General features: G+C 44.6%; 1 protein-coding gene across 1 annotated transcript in view; it reads right to left on the bottom strand.

Annotated features, from left to right (window-relative positions):
- Window positions 1-22,201, bottom strand: part of DNAH17 (dynein axonemal heavy chain 17) — an 8,024,690-nt gene that overhangs the window by 1,986,459 nt on the left and 6,016,030 nt on the right. Inside the window, exon 58 of the mRNA XM_069655242.1 lies at window positions 21,745-21,840. Within this exon, the coding sequence (XP_069511343.1) occupies window positions 21,745-21,840 (96 nt within the window). The remainder of the gene's footprint in view (window positions 1-21,744; window positions 21,841-22,201) is intronic.

The following is a 22,201-nucleotide window of genomic DNA, read 5'->3' as shown; positions in this document are numbered from 1 at the left end:
TAGACACTCCAGGCAGCACGCATGGGAACCCACCCCTGCAAAATGCCTGTTGCATGAGGCGCAGGCTGTAAAACATTTCAGGGGAATACCAACTGGAGTTGCCAGAGGGGTGGGGGAGGATGCAAAGGAAAAGATTGGAAATCGCCCAAAAAAAGAGTCAGGGAAACGGTTGCTCAACAAAAAGAATTGTGTGCACTGTAAAATGTCCAGTTCCGTCAACATGGAAAAAAGGACTGACAGGTGTTGTTTTTAAAAAGGAAATTTACTTTGTGCTATGTTAACAGTGTACTGGTCCCGTCCCATAGGACAGACATCCATAAGTATGGAGGGAAGAAGATGGGATAGCAAATAGGATAACATAAGATAGTTTCTTTTTTTACGGAGAATGAATTTACCACTTAAAGGCAAAAATGTAATACCTGTTCCCAGCACCCCAAACCCGTCGAAACCCCAATTGTATAACTGATAAAATGTTTTCTTCAGCCCATTGTTCGTGTGTACCTAGAAAAACTCTGTTGGTAAGAGAGAAACCCCATCCCACCGCCCTAAGCACTTTAGAGTGAGACGAGAGGCATTTGAAGTAAACGTAAGTGCATTCAGTGTAGATGTTAGTAACCATAATTTGGAGAAAACTTCTGCCCATTTCATGCACTAGGCCCTAATTGCACGATGAGGGAAATCTCCAGCCATGCCCAAACTCCCGTGAGTACAACCCACACCCCAAACCGCCATTAAGTTAATAGTTTTTTCTAAGCAGTGTTCCAAAGATGTTTTTCTATCCGTGAAGAATGTGCCCTGCAAGGCCGCGATCATAGTCCGGCGCCTGGTGTGCATGTTATCTCACACTGGCCAAAGCATGAGCCGGCTCATCCACGGGTGACCACGAGTTATAGCCCATATAACTGAATAAACCTTAAGATCCCTAAATTCCATGGCACTAGGTGCCCTTTGACCACCAACCCCAAAGTAACAAGTCCTCAAATGTTCAAAGAGGACAGACAGGGCATGTTTTTGAGCGCCAATTGTATGATTTGTATTGCGAGGTGCAGGGAGGGATACATTATAGTTCAAAATGAGGGTGGAGACCTTGGAATCGGATAGCACCTGTAAGTGACTTCGATTCAGCACTCCAACTAAGTCAATGCCTAGTCTGGGATGCCCAATGCAAGCCCTTATTTATATATATAGGTTTATTTTAATAATTAAACAATATATATATCACAGTTTTATGAATAAAATAATATTTGAATAACACACTTATGAATATGGACGGTTATCAACAATGGGTAATATTACAAAATTGACAATCTCTTTAATCACTTAGGAGTATGGATATGAATGATACTGCAGCAGAGAACACTTTATATGATTCAAGGAAATGCAATAATGGGAAAGAATGCAACACATAAATAGACTTGATAGGATTTCAATCAAAAGATAATAGGGACATGTTTTCCCCTGTGACTACTCACTCCCCCACTATGCAGTATGAAGAGATGGGAAGGAGGGTACACAGGTTTCAAGAATACAATCAATAATGCAGTTCAATTCCAGTTCCCGCAGCAAGCTTAGCGAGAACAGGTATGATTTTAAAACAGGCAAAATACTTTTGAATGTAATTGCAAAGGATGGGTAAATATACTAAAAATGTTTTAATTCACTAAAGGATATTCAGGATAAGTAAGAGTTACTTTGGATTAGTTCAGGTTAACACTAGAAATGATTCATGAGTGATTACCAGGTTGAAAACGAAATTCAGCACTTGAGAACAAGGAGCAGCTATTTTGACAGAAAATGAAATTGAGCTAAATTGCAATTCGCAGCACTTTTTCCGCGTGTGTAAATCGTGATTACGGACAAACTATTTAGGTTTGTTGGAAGGCTTACGATCTTAGCTTTAAGCGGACAGTTAAATTCCGCTTCTAGGACGTGTGGTTCAAAAGATACGGATGTTTTTGTGAAGGTAGATTTTCAGAAATAATGTCCAGATTTCAGAATGACAGATGCACCTTAGAGATTTACCAACAACAGGATGGACACAAAATTCTATAACGCAGTTCTGGATAGGTTTAAATGAATGGAAGAGGATTATTTTAAACTAAGAGATTGTTCTGTACAGTTCTAGATACTCACTCCTAGTTTTGGAATGGAATGGAAATGGGCCTCGTCACCGATCTGTTCAAGTTTGGACTTCACTCGCCACTGGACAGTCTCAGGCACTGGTTCTGCTCACAGCACGGCTCTGGTCGGGGTCTGACGGGTTCTGGTTACAGTGCTGCTTTCTGGGTCTGGACCTCAGTCCTAGCACAGGGTTCTTGGCTAGAATAGAACAGCTCAGCCTGGCTGTTGAATGTGAGAATCAGGTTGCTAAAGTTCTGAGGCCTGCTGAGGAGGATTCAGCTTGTGAATTAGGCCTTTGCTTCAAAGTTCTGGATTCTGGAGGTTGGTTCTAGAGTCTGGTCTCTGGATCTATCTGGAGTCTCTGTCTGGATATTATCTGGATCTGGTCCAGCAGAGTGCTACGCAGGAATCAGTTGAAGTGGAAAAATGAGTGTGTCTCATCTGTCCTGAGCAGTCTCTTTTTATGTATTTTCAAAGTGGGTGGAAAGGCTGATTCCACATGCCCAACCCTTTAAGGATTTGATAGGTTAGAGGATTCCCTGTGACCTGCCTGGACAAAGGAATAGTGTGTCAGAATGAGTCAGAGTGATGCTGTTTTATGGCTTGAGGAAAGAACACTCCCCTTTGCTTTTACTCAGAAAATCATTTTTTTCATAACAAACATGTTTCCCAGATACACAAGTTGTTGAGTATACATGTACACCTCAAAGATTAATTAAGAGCGGTCTCTGTTCAAGTCCCATGTTCCTACGAGCTTGGGTTCAGAAATGACCACTTATTTTCATTTTTGGTGAATTTGGCAAGATTGGTTCCGCACCAAATTTTACACAGACGTACACAGCCTCTCTGAGCCTATAACTGTACGTTTTTTACGTTTCTAGCATAAACACTGCAGCTGCAATATTAATAATTACGGGGTTTGGTATCAGAACATCACATGGCGTCCAGCTTAGTCTTGAACTGGGAGTGAATTTGTTATTTTATGAATCTCCAAGTTTGACATTTCTGTCAGCTTGGTAAACTTTGTAAATTGCAATTTTATAAAACATATATTTGCTCTCACTTGAATTCACATCTCAGTCTGGTCCGCCCCCCCCAGAACTTGGCTCTGACTCGGAGGTCACATGGCCTGTTTCCTGCCAGGAGTTGTTGGCCAGTAACACCCAAATCAGCATATTCCATTCAGTAAAGGAATATATTGTCTCTTTTTCCTGCCAGCAGGGGAAATCTCCTCCTCTCACAACAGTTCTAATTAACATGTCCATGCAATTTCCTGTCCTGTTGGTAGGGAGGCCCCAGGTGTGAAGGGTTCCCAGTGTGAGAAACTTCTTAACCCTGCAACCAATGTTACAATTTGTCTTTTCTTACAATATAACCCACATTTTTAATACATACATTTCAGAATATAATTTTACATTGTCTCTACTCCTTAGGCTTCTGATAGCCAGTATTTCTTTGGCATAGTTTGGGTTCAGTTGTTCAGTTTTCACAAGGAATTGTTTTAAAACGACGGCTTCTGGTAGTGGTGAGTACTGGTACTACACCCATTTTTGACAGCTGTCTTTACATCAATATCTTTCAAAAAGGGGATTTTACTTGATAGCATATGATTCTTGCTGACATTTTATTGATGTGGATTCTTGCGGTAGAGTCATGTGGAACACCCAACAAGAAGATTGGATCTTTTTGGTGATTTGTGAGCCATGATTTTAGCACATTTTGACAATCAAGAAAATGAATTCCCAAACAGCTCTGGGTTGCTTATGGCAATCATTATTCCTATTTCCAAGTGGTTTCAGGATACTGTGTGTGTAGCCCAATGGTGGTTTTAGGCAGTGATCTCCTGTGCTCACTAATATAGGCAAAAGTGGGTGGCAGCCTATTTTTCCGGTTTTTACTGCACTTTTTTGGATGGTTTTGAGTGATCAGCGTGCTTTCCAGTGGCCATTCTGATGTTTCTGCTGCCAGCAATGCACAGTACTGTTGCAGGGCTTGGATGAGGGGGTTAAGACATCCCACAAGCCCCCTCTCTTGCGATGGCGTTGATTTTCCATCAATGGAACTCGCAAGACTGGGATATTAGCCTCGTCTTCTTCGAATTCCAAAATGTCAAAGTTCAGTATCTTTCCCTCCATCAGGGGTGGATCGATTGGTTCTCCTCGCCAGTCCTAATGGGAGTATTGAGCGATATCCCGGCCCCTCGGATCTTTGCTCCCGGTCCCTGGGTTGTCCTCCTTGGTCAGTCTCTATGGTTTATCTCTCTTAGGATGACAAAGCAAAGCGGCAGAAACATATTCATAGACATTTCCCCACCACTATTAATGTGGTAGGGCGGGCATATGCATTTCATAAATCAGGAGACATTTGCATTCTTATTACTGTACTATGTGTGGAATATTTTAGGGTCAGAATTTTATTGATCTGGAGCGGCCTCCTCTGGGATTTCAGAGGACTCCTCCAGTTGCTCTAGAGTGTGCCTGGGATGGCAACAATTTAGCTGATTAATATGGACCCACTTATCTTCCCCCTCTGCCAAACTGCCTTTGGGGATGCAGATCTTGTAGGCGACTGGTGATATCTTGTCTACAATTTAAAAAGGTACTTTCCAGGTAGGCAGAAATTTCCGCTTTTTGGCCTGGTTCCTCTGGAAATCGTATAGATAAATCTGGTCCCCTATATTGTATTCTTTCCTAGTACTCTTCAAGTCATAATGGGTCTTCATGCTATCGGATGATCTTTCTAGATTTCACTGAGCATAGGCAAAAGCATGTTGAAGGTGTTTTCTTAAATTTTCAACATACTCATGAGTTGTGGAGGCATTGATCAATGTCTGCTCTTGGGTCCTGTAAAGCAGATGCTGGTGAAGCACCATCCTGCGTCCAGTCATCAGCTCAAATGGTGACAATTTAGTTGCAGATGAAGGGGTAGATCTGATGGCCATTAGGACAAGAGGTAATCGGATATCCCAGCTTGGCCCAGAATCTGCCACAAACTTTTTTAAGATGCTCGCAATGGTTTTATTGTAACGTTCTACTACTCCACTAGAGGCTGGACAGTAAGCAATATCTAGCTTCCTTTTAACCCCCAGTATCTCCCACATCTTTGTCATGGCTACCTCTGTCTGACTCAATCCTTTGGGGTAGTCTAAAACGTGAAAATATGTGATTGATCATCAGGGCAGCTGCTGTTTCTGCCTTGCAGTTTGGGGCCGGGAGACATTCCACCCATTTAGTAAATAAGCATGTCACCGTCAACATGTACTTATTTCCCCTAGAGGAGCGAATCACGGGCCCTATAAAGTCGACTTGTGAATCTGACCATGGCAGTGTCATCCCCCTCTTTTGGAGAGGTGCATGGTGTGTGAGGGATGTTGGCTGAAATTGTGCACACACAAGACACCCCTTTAAGTATTAGTCAAGGTCCTGGCCCTTGTGTGGCCAGTATGCAACCTCTCTATATATTTCAAGTGTTGTATGAAACCCCCTATGACCGGCTGTGGCCGCATCATGGGCGTGACTTAACATCAGGCTTCAAAATGAGGAAGGAACCACCCACTGATCATGGCCAGCTAGGGATTTCCTTACCAACAAACCATCTTGGATTCGGATCATTTTTGGACATTTCATCAACACACTGAGGTCCTCTTTCCCAATGTAATCAGTATCCGTCAAGGGAAAGTTCTCAGGGTCCTCAATGTGTTGTTAAACCTTACCAATTATTGGATCCCCTTTTTGGCCGTAATCAAATAAGCATCTGGGGTCTCCTTACTCCATTGTGCAGTTGAAAGATCATTGTGAGCATTTGTCTGGGACCCATTGATAGCAGTGACCTAGATTTCCCCCAACAGGGACTCGATCTCTATTAGATCCCCTTGGAAGGCCCCTGTTTTGGCCAGCTGATCAGCTAAGTAATTTCCAGTTTTGTCTGGTCCCTCTACTTTGGAATGACCCATGATCGTTTTCCAGTAGATGGTCTTCCGATTCGAGGTAACCAGATCATCAATATTTTGGATTAACTTCCCATGTTTCAAGGGCTTGTTATTAGCCCATAGCATGCCTCTGGCTTTCCAATTAACCAGATGCTCCACAAACCCGTTCCGTACATAATCCGATTCTGTGATTATGACTAGTTTGTGGAGTTGATGTTGGACAGCAGTAAGGATGGCTTGATGCACAGCCATCAATTCTGCCACTTGACTACTTCGGGGACCAATCTTGTACCCAGCGGAGGGTTCTGGGGACTCATTAACCCATGCATTCCCTAAACCGGCCACAAGTTCTTTTTCCCCGTTGTTGTCAACATGGTAAGAGCATCCATCCACATAGACAGTGGGCATTTCCTCACACTTGTCTTCTTCAAAGACTTTGTGTGGGGAATTAAGGTATGCCTCCATGTTGTCCTTGATTTTTAGACTTTCGTCCTCGAGACAGTTTTCTCTGGAACAATCATGCAAGTCAGCCAGACCTTGCGCGAGGGGACTCTTCTTGTTTTGGCCATATCTGACCTCCACAGGAAAGCCTTGCATTGACAGAATCCAGGAAGTAATTCGGGAATTACTCACATTTCCAGGCCGGATTCTGCCACTCTGGAGATATTGCAGAGGCTGGTGTGGAGTCTCCACTATGATGTGTTCCCCCTGGATAAACAGCCGGTAATTCTTCAATGCCCACACCGTTGCCAGGTGTGCCTTCTCACAATGGTTGAATTTTTCCTCCATAGAGGATAAAGTTTTACTCGCATAGGAGATTACTTTATTGACCTTTTTATGCTTTTGATATAATACTGCAGTCAAGCATGTATTAGAGAACCCTGTCTCCAAGAAAAACTCCTTGTTTCTGACAGGGTAAGCTAGGCAAGGTGCTTGTGAGAGGCTTCTTTTGAGTTGTTTTACTGCCTCAGATTGTTCTGGACCCCATTCCCACTTGACCCCCCCTTCAAGAGATGGATCAGGGGTCTGGTGATCTCTGCGTAGCCATCAATGAACTTTCTGCTGTAATTAGTCAGTCCAAGGAGGCTCCTTAGTTCCCGCAGAATTGTGGGGTCCTTCAGTTTCTGGAGTGCTTCCACTTTCTTTTCCTGGGGACAGAGACCCTGAGGAGTAATCACATGCCCCAAGTAATTAACACAGGTTCTACACCACTGTGCTTTTTGAAAGGATAGTTTTTCTCCGGCAGCCCTCAACTGGGTCAGAACATAACAGTTCTCTGCTATAAGTTCCTCCACAGTTGAGCTTTTAATGAGGACATCATCTACATAAGCCAGGTTACCCCTCTCACCCAGGTCGGGCATGGCCTTATGCAGAAAAATGTTGAACTCATTGCCGGAGTTGAGGTATCCGAAGGGAGTCCAGGTCCATGTGTACTGCTGGCCCCCAAAGGTAAAAGCCAGCTCGTATTGGTCCTCCTTACTGACAGGCACAGTTCAGTATCCATTGGTCAGGTCTATTGCAGTGAATACCTTTGACCCTTGGATCTGGGCCAGCCCTTGGTCAATGTAGGGAAGAGGCCATCGGAAAGTATGGACCCGTTTGTTGAGCTCCCTAAGGTCGGCGCAGAGTCTCCACTGGCCATTTGGCTTCAATATCTCCAGCACCGGATTACTGAAGGTGCTGTGGACTGGACGGATTATCCCGCGGGACTCAAGGTTCTTAATTATTTCAGTAAGGGACTCCATTGATGCGAGAGGCAAGTGATATTGCTTCACAAACACTGGAGTCATGCCAGGGTCCGTGGGAATTGTTGTTGTGTGGATGTCGGTGCAACAAGTCCACCGCAAAGAGATCTTTAAAATCCAAGAAAACTTGTTTCAGCTTTTGCTTCTGCTCCAGAATCACACAGAGATCAGCTAGGTTGACTCTCTCTTCACCCATCTGCCTGAAGCCTGGAAAGACTTCTGGTTTTGCTATTTCAGCGGCCTCCTCCAGCAGGGTTGAGAAGTCCCTGGTCAGAGTGCTGCTTTGGACTGGTGGTTTCAGGAGGTAAAGGCAGCACTCATGGACCTGGAAAATCACCTCATCCCTCCTGAAGTCACAAGTCACATCTTCCTTACCATAAGGGCAGGAAGTGTACACCAGGAAGTTCCCCCCATGCTGGGTAAAGATCCTGTCTGGTGTTGTATTGTCATCACTGTCACTGTCAAAATAGTCCATGGGGATTCCCTAAATCAATGGAAAAATGTCGGTCATCAACCGCCATCCCAATAATGGTGCCTGCGGCTAGAGTGATACTCTTTAAGTCGCTGTTATCCACCTCTATTGGAATGGTGTCATGTTCTATATTGACTAATGGTGTTGGGTTTACCGCCAACCCTTGCTGTTGGAGAGAAGCATTTAGATGAATATAAGCATCAGGGTTTTTTAATTTTTGTCCTCTTTTAACTTTCACATCCAGGGAGAATTGTCGGTGTAACGCTCACCTGATTCCCGCAGAGGCGCCGGTCTTGACTGGGTGAATGCCGTATCTTCAAAGGTGATGTGTAACACACGGTTAGCTCTTTGGGCTGGACCTCTGTGCACTGTATGTCTGACTCGAAGAGTAAGATGTCTGCAGATAGAAAATATGGGATTAATGAACTGGGGTTATTGGGTGCCTCTCTCCTCTTCCCTTTCTCTTCTCCTGTAGAACCCCAAAGGTTAACACCCTCACCTTAGGTAAGTGAACGCCGAGCTCTCCATCTGCCTCGGGCAGGGTGCCGTAACCAGTTTCTTCACTGGATAATGGTGCAGGCCTCTTGACCTCAGAGGACTGCTGTCCGTCGTTAACTGCACGAACGGTAAGTTCTGGGCACTTCAAATGTCTTAAAAGTCTTTTGTAATGATATATCTTGTTTTGCAGGGTTCCGGTGATGGCGGAAGGCGGGCTGATGAGAGTTGAGGATCGAACCCGCGTGAGGAATAGAAGCGCCTAAGTAAGCGCTTGTAGCCTGCTTCACGATGCGCACTAACTGTCCCTTTTATCTTGCAGGTACAAGTTCGGAGCTTTAGAGAAGCTGAAGGGTGCTGGAATACCCACTGGATTCGGCGTGGGAAGGAGTAATGGCACGTGAGTAATGAAGTTGCCCAATGTCTTTAAACGCACCTTCTTTTGTCTTTCAGATGCGGGATGCAGCGCTGAAGGCCTCCGGAGCGTGCGAAGAGCTGGTAAGCTTTTGTCTTTCAGATGCCGGAATGCAGTGCGAAGACCTCCGGAGCATGCGAAGAGTAGGTAAGCCTTTGTCTTTCAGATGCCGGAATGCAGCGCGAGGCGTTGGTGACAGCCGATGGACCAGGTAAGAGATGCGCTGCCACTGAAGACCGTAGTGCTAACCTGTTCTTTCTTTGTCTTTACAGGTGCTGCTGAAGACTGGATTCCAGGATGGTAAGCCTTTGTTCCCTTAGGCCCAGGATCAGAAGCAGAAGACACGATGAGCGTTCTGCTGCAGAGAATGCAGAATAACGCAAAGCAAGATTCATCCATCGGGTGTGGTTTAAATAGCCTCCTGTAGTGCTTAGGTGTCTCCTTCCACAGCCACGCCTAGGTAAGAAAAGAGTTCCTGCTTTCCAGAAGAGTTCCAGTGTTCTGAACCTAGGGAGTGGCTCCTGCCCCACCCAACAGGAAAAGTAGTCCCAAACAGAAGAGGATCAGGGGTTCAACTGGCATGTAAGTAAGCAGCATGGTCTGCTGCAGGTAAGTCCACCCAAGCATTATGAGCCCGGCGCTTCCAGCGCTGGGACTGGGCATCTTTATGAGCCTGGTGCCACTGGCGCCAGGACAGGGTCCAAAAGGTCCCAATTAGGACTGGCTGGCACTCGGAACCGGGGTTATGGGTCTGCTTCCAAGGGAGTCGGGCAAGTCCTGATCTTTTGGAAGCAGAGATCATGACAGTCGGGTCCTTTCTGGGATGGTGACTTCCTCTCCAATCTGAATTTCAATTGCATATTGAGCTGACTTAAATGCTTTCTCTTGGTCATCAAAGCCCATGGGATTATCCGCTAATCGGGACCAAGCCTTGAAGTTTATTAGGTCCAAACTAATGGCAAAGCGATTGAGAATGTCACTGCCTTAGTAAAAGGCGGCAGTGATGTCTCGCACGACCCGACAATTATGGACTATGCTCTTGTCGCCAATGGAGATTTTGAGCATACACCTGCTTGGCAGGAGATGTTTGGAATTGGGTGCTTCCAAATCCATTTCCCATTTGTCTATCAGTTTGAATGTGGGAATTGCTGGATCTTTTGGGAGTTGGCGGAACATGGCTTCGCTGGCTTCGCTGATGAAGCTCTTACCGTTGTTCACACACACTCGGGCGAGAACAGAGTCCTTCCCATCATTTAACTTAACAGGGATGAACAACTGCTCTTCAATTTGCTGAATATCAGCCAGGCTCTGAGATGATTTCACATCTTTCTGGACTATAGGAGTGGGAATGTCTGATTGTGGATTGGTAAAGAATTTCAGAGTGTTTCCTTCCAGTGTGGAATACCACCTTAAACTGGAAGGAAGGTTGATTTTCAGAAATAGAGAGGACCCCGCTCACCAGTCTGTTGTTCTACTGCTATTACTGTCACGTCTGGAACTTGGTTGTTCTGGAAGTGAAATTCTACTTGGTCAGATTTTTGTTCATTCATGTGGTATGTGCCGTTCAGACTAACATGGTTGACACTCTTTTTTAATTTTATTGGTCGGCTAGTCTGGGTCCAGAGGACCTTCTTTACACAATCTATTATGGGTGACAACCTTCTTAGGAGGTCATTCCCTAGTAAACAAGGGGTGCCCTCTGGAGTCACTACTATGGCTAGGTGTTTCACCTTGTGTCGCCCAATTTTAATGTTCAAATCCGCAGTCCCCTCAATGGGAATTTTCTTCCCGTCAAAGTTCTGTAGTTGTCCAGGAAGAGAGGTGAGAGGAATTTGGTAATTCTCCCCCCTTCCTGAATTTAGTTAATCTGGACAGAAGGGTAGCTTGGGATCCAGTGTCCACCAGTGCCAAAATTGTCCCCTGCCCCTGTACTTGTACCGGGGCATAGTATCTTCCCTCCTTCTCCGCATGGGGGCACAGAGAATGCACATCTTTTGACAACTGGTGGGTTAAATTTCTGGTTTTGGACATGGAGAGAGAAGAGATTTGGGCAGAATTCTGTGGAAAGTCTTGGGAATCTGAAAGGAAAAGTTGGCAACTATAGATAGGAGAAGTATTGGGTTCCCCTGGTTCCCATTCTGGGCTGCATCCCCCTTTTTGGAGGCAGTCACCAGCATGGGTTTGAACCAGGGGATTTTCTTGCTGTTGGTTCTGGGATGGGATGATGGGCGGCGCTAGCTCAGTACCCACATCTACCCATTCTGGATGTGAATCCCTTGGGACCCATTTTTCTTTGTGAGGAGTTCCCCCATCTCTGAAGGAGAAGATTCTTTTCCAAGGATTCTCTCCTTCAAATTGGAAGATCTGTACCTCCTCCCCAATGTGTGTCTCTTTGGGTCCTTTGTTCTCCGACCCCCTCTCTGCTCCTTGGGTGGCAGACTTTCAGGGGCAGGAAATTTTGTTTCCGGTTCCTGGGTTTCCAGGGGCTGTTTACAAGTGGGGAAGGAAGCTTCCTCCAAAGCTTTACACCCCCCTTCCCCTTGTGCCTCCTCCCTGAGAACCGGAGAGTTGTCGGGGTGCTGCACCAGGTCCAGAGTTTGGGGCGTTCTGCGCTGGCATGCTCATCTGGGGGTTCTGCTGAGCCCTCAGCATGTGACCCAGATCCTGTGCCATATTTTGGACCTGGCGCTCTAACTGTGAAACCCGCTCAGGCTGATACGGGGTTCTGTTTCCTCCCCTGGGCTGATCCCGGGAAGAGTAGCTATCCCTTCTCTGGTAGTACCCCGGGTTGGGAAGATTTGGGTACCCCTCCACCCTTGGCCTCCCCTCTCCCGGATTAGGTGGTCTGGACTCAGGGAATTGGGGAAAGAAGGATGGATGATTTTGGGGTTGGAAGTTGGGTGGATACCTGGGGAAAAAGTTCCGCCCAGGGTTTGGTGAATTTCTGCCTTCCTGGGGGAAGTTAGGAGGGAAGTTCCCTGGAAGTTCCCTGGGTTAGGTGCTTGGTTGGATCCACCCTGGGCTGGAGGAGTTCACACATAACCCAGGATGGGTCGGTTTCTCTTGTAGCGGGGACTTACATAGTCAGGGGAGTGAGGGACCCCCATTGTGGGACTACCTCCTTGGCTCCCTGTCTGTGACTGGCCTGAGGGCCTTCTGGGCTTGGAATTATTCTGTGCATGCAAGTTCTTAGGCCCCCATCTCCAAATCCAAAATGGGGGCAACCTTTACCTCTGCCACCTTGGCAGCAGCAGAGGTGCTGGTTGGTTTTGGGCTTTTCTGGGCATTATTTTTATTTATTTTTATTTTCTGGGTTTCTGCACCTCATAGATTCGGGTGGCCTGTTCAATGACCCAGTCTAGCGACCTTTTCTCATGAAAATCTCTTACTAGCTTGGTCATGATGTATTTGGGTAGCGCATGTAAAAAGGTGTTAACAAATTCTTTGCTATCCGTGCGCACCCTTTTAGAAGTTTGCACAAAGGCACGCTTCAACTCCTGCACAAATTCTTGTGGGACTGATCCTCCCCCCATTGTAAATTGTAGGCTGCCTTGCAAGCCTCTTGGGGATTTCTATGAACAGAAAAGTGCTTTAAGGTGGCTGCCCTGTAGGTGGACCATCTTGACTGATTTTGATCCTCCAGCCCTGCAAAGAAACTGGAGTATTCTGGGGAGAACCTGTTACGCTCACCTGGCTCCCACAGAGGCGTCGATCTGGACTGGACTGCTGCAATCTCCACCAATGTGACGTGTAGGGCCGAGATGACGGACTGGACTGGCCCACCTAGCTTTGTTTGCTTGGCCCGTAGGAATATTCTTCTGCAAGTGGAGAAAGGGAATAAACCACCCGTTGAGTTGAGCGTAAATCCCCCCACCCCGTTGCTGTTCTTGTCTTCTCCTTAGGTGCCGGAGTGCGGCGGGCACATGCAGGAGGATGCAGTGAAATGTGAAGATGCTGCGAAGGCTGGTGAGTTCAGCGCGGCGCTGCAGCAGGCGAGGCGATGCGCATAAAATAACTTCTTTCTTCCAGCTCGAAGGCGCAATGAATCGGGAATTCAGGTAAGGATCAAAGATATTGCTCTTGTTCTAACCTTTTCTCCTTCTTTCTCCCTTTTTCTAGGAGCTCCAAACTCGCAGCGGGTGTGGCAGAAGACTGGATGCAGACTTGCAGGCACGGTGAGCGTTACACTGCTGGATGCAGAATAACGCGAAGCGTGTGCTGCTCTTCGGGCGTGGTTTAAATAACCTCCAAAGTAGTCCCAGGTAAGTATTCCTCCCCAGCCCCACCCGAGTAAAAAAATAGTCCCTAGGTAAAATAGTCCCTTCCAAGCCTCTTTTGGCTTGGAGCTCTTGCAGCATGGTCTGCATCAGGTAAGTTTGCAGCATGGTCTGTATCAGGTAAGTTTTAATCTATGAGCCTGGAGCCTATGGCGCCAGGACTGACTCTCCATATGAGCCTGGCGCCATAGGCGCCAGGCCTGCACCCAAATAGCCCCTAGCAGCAGTTGTTGGGCTTGCTTGGGGTAACTTGATGCCTGCTTCTGGGGTTGCTGGACTTGGTCTGGGTCCCCGGGGGTAGGCATCATGACAGCTTGTCTATTTTACATACTGAATGCAGTTACTGCTTTCTTTCAAATGGAAAGTCTCCATCATTTGCTCAAAGAGCTCCAAGTGTTCCCAAAACGAATACTTGGAATTATTATGGTAAGGAGTGATGATGCTCCTTATTGCTTTGATCTGTTTTAAGGGGTCCTTAAGCAAGGCCCTTTATGCCTTATTGGCCTTCTTGGTTCGGGTAACCCTGGTCCATTCATCCTCTGACTCAGAAGCACTGCTCCCAGAGGTGCCCGTCTGATCTTCCAGGTTTTCCCGGATTCTGTGCCTGGGAATGGCTGGCAGAATGTGGGGATGTAGTCTCTTGTGTCCTGGGACGCTCAGAGGAGTCTTCAGATTCCTCCCTGCTGCCCTGATTTGATGGGTATCCCCCCACTGACCTAACTGGGCAGAGGTTTTCAGGATGCCCTTAGTGGGCCTACTCTCCCGGGGTTCCCCACTAAATTGCACTGTACTTGGGTGCCCATAACCGGATGCCCGCCCCTCCATTCCTGGGAGGTACTAGCCTATGAGCCCCATACTTCTGGCTAGATAGTAATCTGCCATCACCGTGGCCCTGGGCTCATGTGCTCCAGGGGACATGGGGGTGGCAGAGTCCAGGGACTGGGAGAGGTGAAGGCCTCTGTACTAGGGCTCCTGAAGTTATACTCAGGTGTTTCCCTTGCCCAGCAAACCTCATCTCTAGCAGCCCCTGCTCCCTGTTACCCTGCAAGAGCCTGTGCTTTCAATTCCTCAATCAAGGCCTTACTAGACTCTATCAGTCTCTCCTGCATGGCTATCTATTACTGGAGCCTATCATTGTGCTGACAGAGAGCCTCATTTTCCCTCTGTGCTTCATGGTTGGTCCTGGAGTACTGGATCAGTCTTTGCTGCAGGAGAGTAGTTTCCTGGGTACCTTCCCTACTGGCCTGCTCCTTCTTGCCAGAGCATCTTCCACCCTCCTGGTGTGCTCTAACACATTCTGATGCTCTTTTTGGAGGTCACCCAGTCCCTGGAGGGCCAGGTGATTTTCTTCCATTTTCCTTTTTAAGTGGCAGACTTCCTGGCCTAAGGTATCCCTTTCCTGAGTAAGAGCCTGCTTCAGGTCGTCCCTCTGTCTTTGAAGGGCACCAGCTTTCTGGCGCTCCTCATCAAACTCTGCCTGGGTATCCAGGTCTTTCAAAATCAGTTTATTTCTCTCTGCCTTCACTCTATCTAGGTGGCTTTGCAGGGTGACTACCTGCTCAGTTCATACCCCAATGAAGTCCAGTTATTGCTCCAGCTTTTTCTGGCTCTGCAGTAGGGAGTCCAAACCGTCTTGATACTCCTTCTGCAAGGCTAGAACTCTGGTGTCCTGGTCTGCCCTTTCCTGTTGCAGGATACCTATGTCCTCTTTAATTTTAATGATATACTGCCTACTTTCGTTTTCTGACTCCTTGCTACTCTGCAGCCTCTGCTCAGAAGAGTCCAGATCAGATTGGGCCTTCTCTAATGCCATCAGTCGCCTATTTGCCAAATCTTGGCCTTCAGCACATTTGTCCTGTATGGCTCCCATATATAAATATAAATATGCCGCTATCATGACAATTTTGTCGTGCTCATCTTTCACTTTAGGGGCCATATATAGTTCACTCAGGGCCATGTGTAAGGGGCCCTGATCTCTCCAGATATCTAACCCACTTGCAGTGACCTGTTGTGTGACTGCCTGCAACCACACATTCTGGTCCTGCTCAGTCCACTCACCTCTCACAAATAGCTTATGTAAGAGGTGTTCTTTAGCTATCTTGATATCTAACAATGTTGCCATTCTGGAAATTGATTTCCTTCCTGATTTACAGAAGTTTATTATGTAATTTTGCAAAACAGACCGTTTCCTGAGAGCGTTCCTTTTTGAGGGGTGCTTTTACAGCGTAACACAGCGTGGTAGCCCAGCAGGATTTATGTATCCTCTTAGTTAGCACACTGTATTAAGCTGCACAAGTGGTAGATCTAATCCAGAAGTCCCGGATGGGATGCCCAATGGAAGCCCTTATTTTCTTATTTTTTTTTATATATATATATTTTTTTGTGCAAGTTAAAAGGTTTATTTGAATAATTAAACAATATATATATATCACACTTTTATGAATAAAATAATATTTGAATAACACACTTATGGATATGGACGGTAATCAACAATGGGTAATATTACAAAATTGACAATCTCTTTAATCACTTAGGAGTATGGATATGAATTATAATGTAGCAGAGAATACTTTATATAATTCAAGGAAATGCAATAATGAGAAAGAATGCAACACAGAAATAGACTTGATATGATTTCAATCAAAAGATAATAGGGTCACTTTTTCCCCTGTGACTACTCACTCCCCCACTATGCAGTATGAAGAGCTGGGAAGGAGGGTACACAGGTTTCAAGAATACAAACAATAATGCAGTTCAATTCCAGTTCCCCCAGCAAGCTTTGAGAGAACAGGTATGATTTTAAAACAAGCAAAATACTTTTGAATGTAATTGCAAAGGATGGGAAAATATACTTAAAAAAATGTTTAATTCACTAAGGGATATTCAGGATAAGTGAGAGTTACTTTGGATTAGTTCAGGTCAACACTAGCAATGATTCATGAGTTATTACCAGGTTGAAAATGAAATTCAGCACTTGAGAACAAAGAGCAGCTATTTTGACAGAAAATGAAATTGAGCTAAATTGCAATTCATGGCACTTTTTCCAAATGCGTAAATCGCGATTACGGAAAAACTATATGTCGTTTTAGGTTTGTTGGAACGCTTAGGATCTTAGCTTTAAAAGGACAGTTACATTTCGCCTCTAGGATGTGCGGTTCAAAAGATACAGACTTTTTTTGTGAAGGTCGATTTTCAGAAATAATGTCCAGATTTCAGAATGACAGATGCGCCTTAGAGATTTACCAACAACAGGATGGACACAAAATTCTATAATGCAGTTCTGGATAGGTTGAAATTAATGGAAGCTGATTATTTTAAACTAAGAGATTGGTTCGGTACAGTTCTAGATTAGATACTCACTCCTAGTTTTGGAATGGAATGGAAATGGGCCTCATCACCGATCTGGTGAGGTTTGGACTTCAACGCCACCGGGTGGTTTCAGGCACTGGTTCTGCTCACAGCACGGCCTCTGGTCGGGGTCTAACGGGTTCTGGATACAGTGCTGCTTTCTGGGTATGGACCTCGGTCCTAGCACAGGGTTCTTGACTAGAACAGAACACCTCAGCCCGGCTGTTGAATGTGAGAATCCGGTTGCTAAAGTTCTGAGGCCTGCTGAGGAGGATTCAGCTTGTGAATTAGGCCTTTGCTTCAAAGTTCTGGATTCTGGAGCTTGGTTATAGAGTCTGGTCTCTGGATCTATCTCGAGTCTCTGTCTGGATATTATGTGGATCTGGTCCGGCAGAGTGCTTCGTAGGAATCAGTTGAAGTGGAAAAATGAGTGTGTCTCATCTGTCCTGAGCAGTCTCTTTTTATGTTAAGGATTTGATAGGTTAGATGATTCCCTGTGACCTGACTGGAGAAAGGATTAGCGTGTCAGAATGAGTCTGAGTAATGCTGTGTTTATGGCTTTAGGAAAGAACACTCCCCTTTGTTTTTACTTAGAAAATCAATTTTTCACAACAAACATGTTTCCCAGATACACAAGTTGTTGTGAATACATGTACACCTCAAAGATTAATTAAGACCGGTCTCTGTTCAAGTCCCATGTTCCTACGAGCTTGGGTTCAGAAATGACCACTTATTTTCATTTTTGGTGAATTTGCCAAGATTGGTTCTGCACCAAATTTTACACAGACGTGCACACCCTCTCTGAGCATATTACTGTAAGTTTGTTTACGTTTCTAGCATAAACACTGAAGCTACAATATTAATAATTACGGGGTTTGGTCTCAGAACATCACACGGCATCCAGCTTAGTCTTGAACTGTGAGTGAATTTGTCATTTTAAGAATCTCCAAGTTTGACATTTCTGTCAGCTTGGTAATCTTTGTAAATTGCAATTTTATAAAACATATATTTGCTCTCAATTGAATTCACATCTCAGTCTGGTCTGCCCACCCAGAACTTGGCGCTGACTCAGAGGTCACATGGCCTGTTTCCTGCCAGGAGTTGTTGGCCAGTCACACCCAAATCAGCATATTCCATTCAGTCAAGGAATCTACTGTCTCTTTTTCCTGCCAGCAGGGGAAATCTCCTCCTCTCACAACAGTTCTAATTAACATGTCCATGCGATCTCCTGTCCTGTTGGCAGGGAGGCCCCAGGTGTGAAGGGTACCCAGTGTGGGAAACTTCTTAACCCTGCAACCAATGTTACAATTTGTCTTTTCTTACAATATAACCCACATTTTTAATACATACATTAAACAATTGCTTCCTTCAAGTCATTTCAGAATATAGTTTTACATTGTCTCTACCCCTTAGGCTTCTTTGGCATAGTTTGGGTTCAGTTGTTCAGTTTATACAAGGAATTGTTTTAAAACGCCAGCTTCTGGTAGTGGTGAGTACCGGTACTACATCCATTTTTGACTGCTGTCTTTACATCAATATCTTAAAAAAGGGGATTTTACTTGATAGCATATGATTCTTGCTGACATTGTATTAATGTGGATTCTTGGGTAGAGCCATGTGGAACACCCAACAAGAAGGTTGGATCCTTTTGCTGATTTGTGAGCCATGATTTTAGCACATTTTGACAATCAAGAAAATGAATTCCCAAACAGCTCTGGGTTGCTTTTGGCAATCAGTATTGCTATTTCCAAGTGGTTTCAGGCTACTGTGTGTGTAGCCCAATGGTGGTTTTAGGCAGTGACCTCCTGTGCTCACTAATATAGGCAAAAGTGGGTGGCAGCCTATTTTTCTGGTTTTTACTGCGCATTTTTGGATGGTTTTGAGCGATCAGCATGCTTTCCAGTGGCCATTCTGATGTTTCCGCTGCTGGCAATGCACAGTACTGTTGCAGGGCTTGGATGAGTGGGTTAAGACATCCCACAAGCATAAGGGAGTGAGTAAAATGTGTGTGCAAAGTTTGAAGTGCTGCAGAACCTCCTTTGAGGTAGTCTTAAAGTCTGCCGGGTGCACAGTATAGTGAAAAAGTAGCATTGTGTTATAAGTGTAGTTAATTTGTTCTTTAACCTTCCTTGTGAGAAGATAATGATCTCCGCGGCAGCCACATGATGGAAGACTGATGGTCTGGGCTGGAACCAATGTCCTGGCATAGCTAATGGGGCAGGCGAATCCTGTATAGCTGCACACCAACCAGCTGTGCAGGTTTTTACTGTATATGTTTATGTCATTGATGATGATGTGTATCTTTATAACTTTCTGCCTGTATCATTTTTTGGCAGAATGTTCTTAGCAGCAGAGTCTTTGCTGTTTCTCTCATCTGTGTATGAGATTAAAACTTGTTATCCTTACAAGATCAACTTGGGCCGTTCTTCCCTAGCAGGCTGTATTCTCTCTGGTGTGAGCGTTCAGGGACTTGCCTTCGACACTGCCAAAATGTAAAATTGTGTGTCAGTAAATGAGATACGTCTGTAAGCTGCTGGACAATCCACATTTTAGTTTTTTTTATGAATTGGGTGCCATTTACAATTATCTGGTCTAATGCCCTCATGTATCAATGCATTAAAATCAATCATCAGAATCGAGTCACAGAATTCAGAGAGGTCTTTAAACAGATCTGCCGGAATTCCATATGCACCCGCACATCTGTCACAGACTAGTTTGTTAATAGCCAGAAAAATAACCTCCACTGAGAATTCGAGAAAGTTAATGCTTTTTCTTAAAGGAGCACCAACCACCTTGATCTTGATCGTTATAGCAGGTTGATTATGCAGCTCAGTAATATCAAATAAAAAAGAATCTTTATAGACCGTCGAGAAATAGGTTACTCAATCAGGGTCCCCAGCAGAAGTAGCTATGCATAGGGCCATTGTTAACTACCTCCCAAAATGTACATGGATCCTTAGTGGACACAGCCTTTTAACACCAAATTCTAGGTCTACTTATCCAAACAGTAATAGTGTCTTTATATCTTGCCCAGGCCCTTATTATGTCTGATCTAGTTGAGGATTAGCTCAGATGCGCTCATGCAGATGCCCTTTTTTCCCCTTTGTGTATCTGCACATATGAGGCGTTTCATGGCATTTAAAAGTTCACCCCGAAATCACAAATGGGGTGCGCTATTAAATGACCTGAACGAGGGTCTGACCCTGTCATGATTTGTTTTTGAAATGTGACAGCCACACGTCAAACCGGTGAAATGTGCTCCACGCAAACATGTAGTTAGTTGGAGCCTGTCATACATTTCCAGCAGGGACACCATTTAGTGGTCGCCAGAGGTCATAACTGCTTCCCTTGTGACCTCTGTGGTCTCCCTTGCGACCTTTATAAATAAAAGGTTTTTTTTTTGTTTTATTTTTTGTAATGCAAGCTCCTGGGCTGTGGCCAGCACCATGTGGTTCTTTACTTCTGGAGTGGCTGGATTTCTTGTTCAGGCCCCTTAAAAAAAGAAGAAAAATAAGAACAGGAGTGCCATAAGTCTAACACTTTCACCATTGACCCTAAATAAGAACAAATAGGAAGACCAAATAATGTGTCTTTCTGGAATATTTGCTAGACTCATTAAAGGTTTATTTCAGGCACACTTCACAGGGTGAGTCACGGATTTAGTCTGTTCTTAAACGCCTCAACTCAGCATTTCATCCTTCTGAGATAGATAAATGAGTACCAACACAGGTTGGGTGATATTGGGTGTATATTTTTTCTATATAAAGCGCTTAATGGTAAGTGCTATATAATAACACATCATTATCATTTGGTCATGGACTTCTGCTTGCATTCACAGTAATTTGGTAATATGGGCCTATACACACAGATCTTAAAGATACATATGGCGATCCATTCTTGTATTAAATGTACATCACATTATAGTGATATCGTAAACCATATTTTTCGTAGTGTACAATGCTATGTGATGCCACTTCCTGTTTTGTCAATGGGTGAAAGGTCGTGTTCCATCGTTACCGCATATTACTTCAGGTAGGGTCAAATGACATCACTTCATGTGATGTCATCAGAGGGTCAAGGATCGTGTGATGTCACTTCCGCTACCCCTGACATTTTCACGTGAGCATTTCTCAAAATAGTGCAAATGAAATAAGCAAATTCTCTACACTCCTTTCATTTGCGCTATTTTTTGAGAATCTGGCCCCCAGTCTTCTTTCTTTGAAGAGAGAATATAACTTGTGAACATCATGCCTCACTGACTATTTGATGATTCTGACCTAACACATTGAGCAAAGAAACTATACTTTCCTGCGTTTCTTGCACTTTTCTTTTGAGTCAAGATTACATAATTTCCCTAATTTGTTCCGATTACGGGGAGAGATGAGTTATGATGTTTACTCCATCTCTGCTGTTTGTTGATATGCTACGGTACTATAACTGTGCTTTTGAGTAGAATGTTGTGAGAGTGAGGCGCAGAAGTGTTCTAGGAATGACTGGAGAGTGTGCCAGTTGAGGGTTCGGATGTCCCCCTCTGTATGTCTATCAAACCTAGGAGACTTACCTGTTTTGACTGCATCTACCTGCAGCTAAGACGATTAAAGCATCTTTCATTTCTTAGCTAATGTTTGAGAACCCCCTGGAATAGCCACTAAATTTCCTCGGTGTTGCTTGGATTTATAAAGACTTAGTGTGACTTGGGATTGTACACTTAAGGTTTGGGGCTTAGGTTCCAGTGAGCCACACAAATAGTAGGCTCCAATGCTGCATTGGTGAACACATTTTGAGTTTTTATCTGATTTTCCACACCCCAGTGATGTGGTAATTCATTTGATATAAAGCACACAACTAACTTGGATGAAAGTGACTTCTGATAAGTCACACTAGTTTATATTTGAAACATTCACTTGAATAGTCTTTTGTTCCCAGAACCGACTTAACCTTACCTTATTGAGTGTGTTAAGGGCTTCTTGTGCAGCCATTAAAGCAGGTTCTGCTTTGGCCAGGTCTATTTCACATTGTCTCTGCTTCTCCATTACATTCTGAAAAAAGCAACATAAATGGCAAGGTGTGTGAGATATAAAGAGACAACAATGCCATTTGTGCAGCAAGTTTAACGTTCGAATATACCAACTTGGCAAGTGATGAATGCTAAGCAAGAATAGTGAGGTACGTGTTGACATAACCCTGCAATCGATGTTTAGATGGATTCATTAATATTTCTAGAGAACATTTTGTGTGTTAGTTTTGTGTGTGTGTTTCTGTATAAATAAGAATACATGTTATCTTATCTGCGGGCTTAACTATTACTGTTCTGAGTGAGTAGTCCCTCTCTCTTGCTAACCTTGGAATATAAGTGCCGGGATCCGAGAGCATTTTTCTCAAAATAGTGAAAAATCACAA

This window comes from Ambystoma mexicanum, chromosome 3q (genome assembly GCF_040938575.1).
Source record: "Ambystoma mexicanum isolate Mex_15411 chromosome 3q, UKY_AmexF1_1, whole genome shotgun sequence".
Lineage (NCBI taxonomy): Eukaryota > Metazoa > Chordata > Amphibia > Caudata > Ambystomatidae > Ambystoma > Ambystoma mexicanum.
This window is presented reverse-complemented; position numbering and strand designations above follow the sequence as displayed.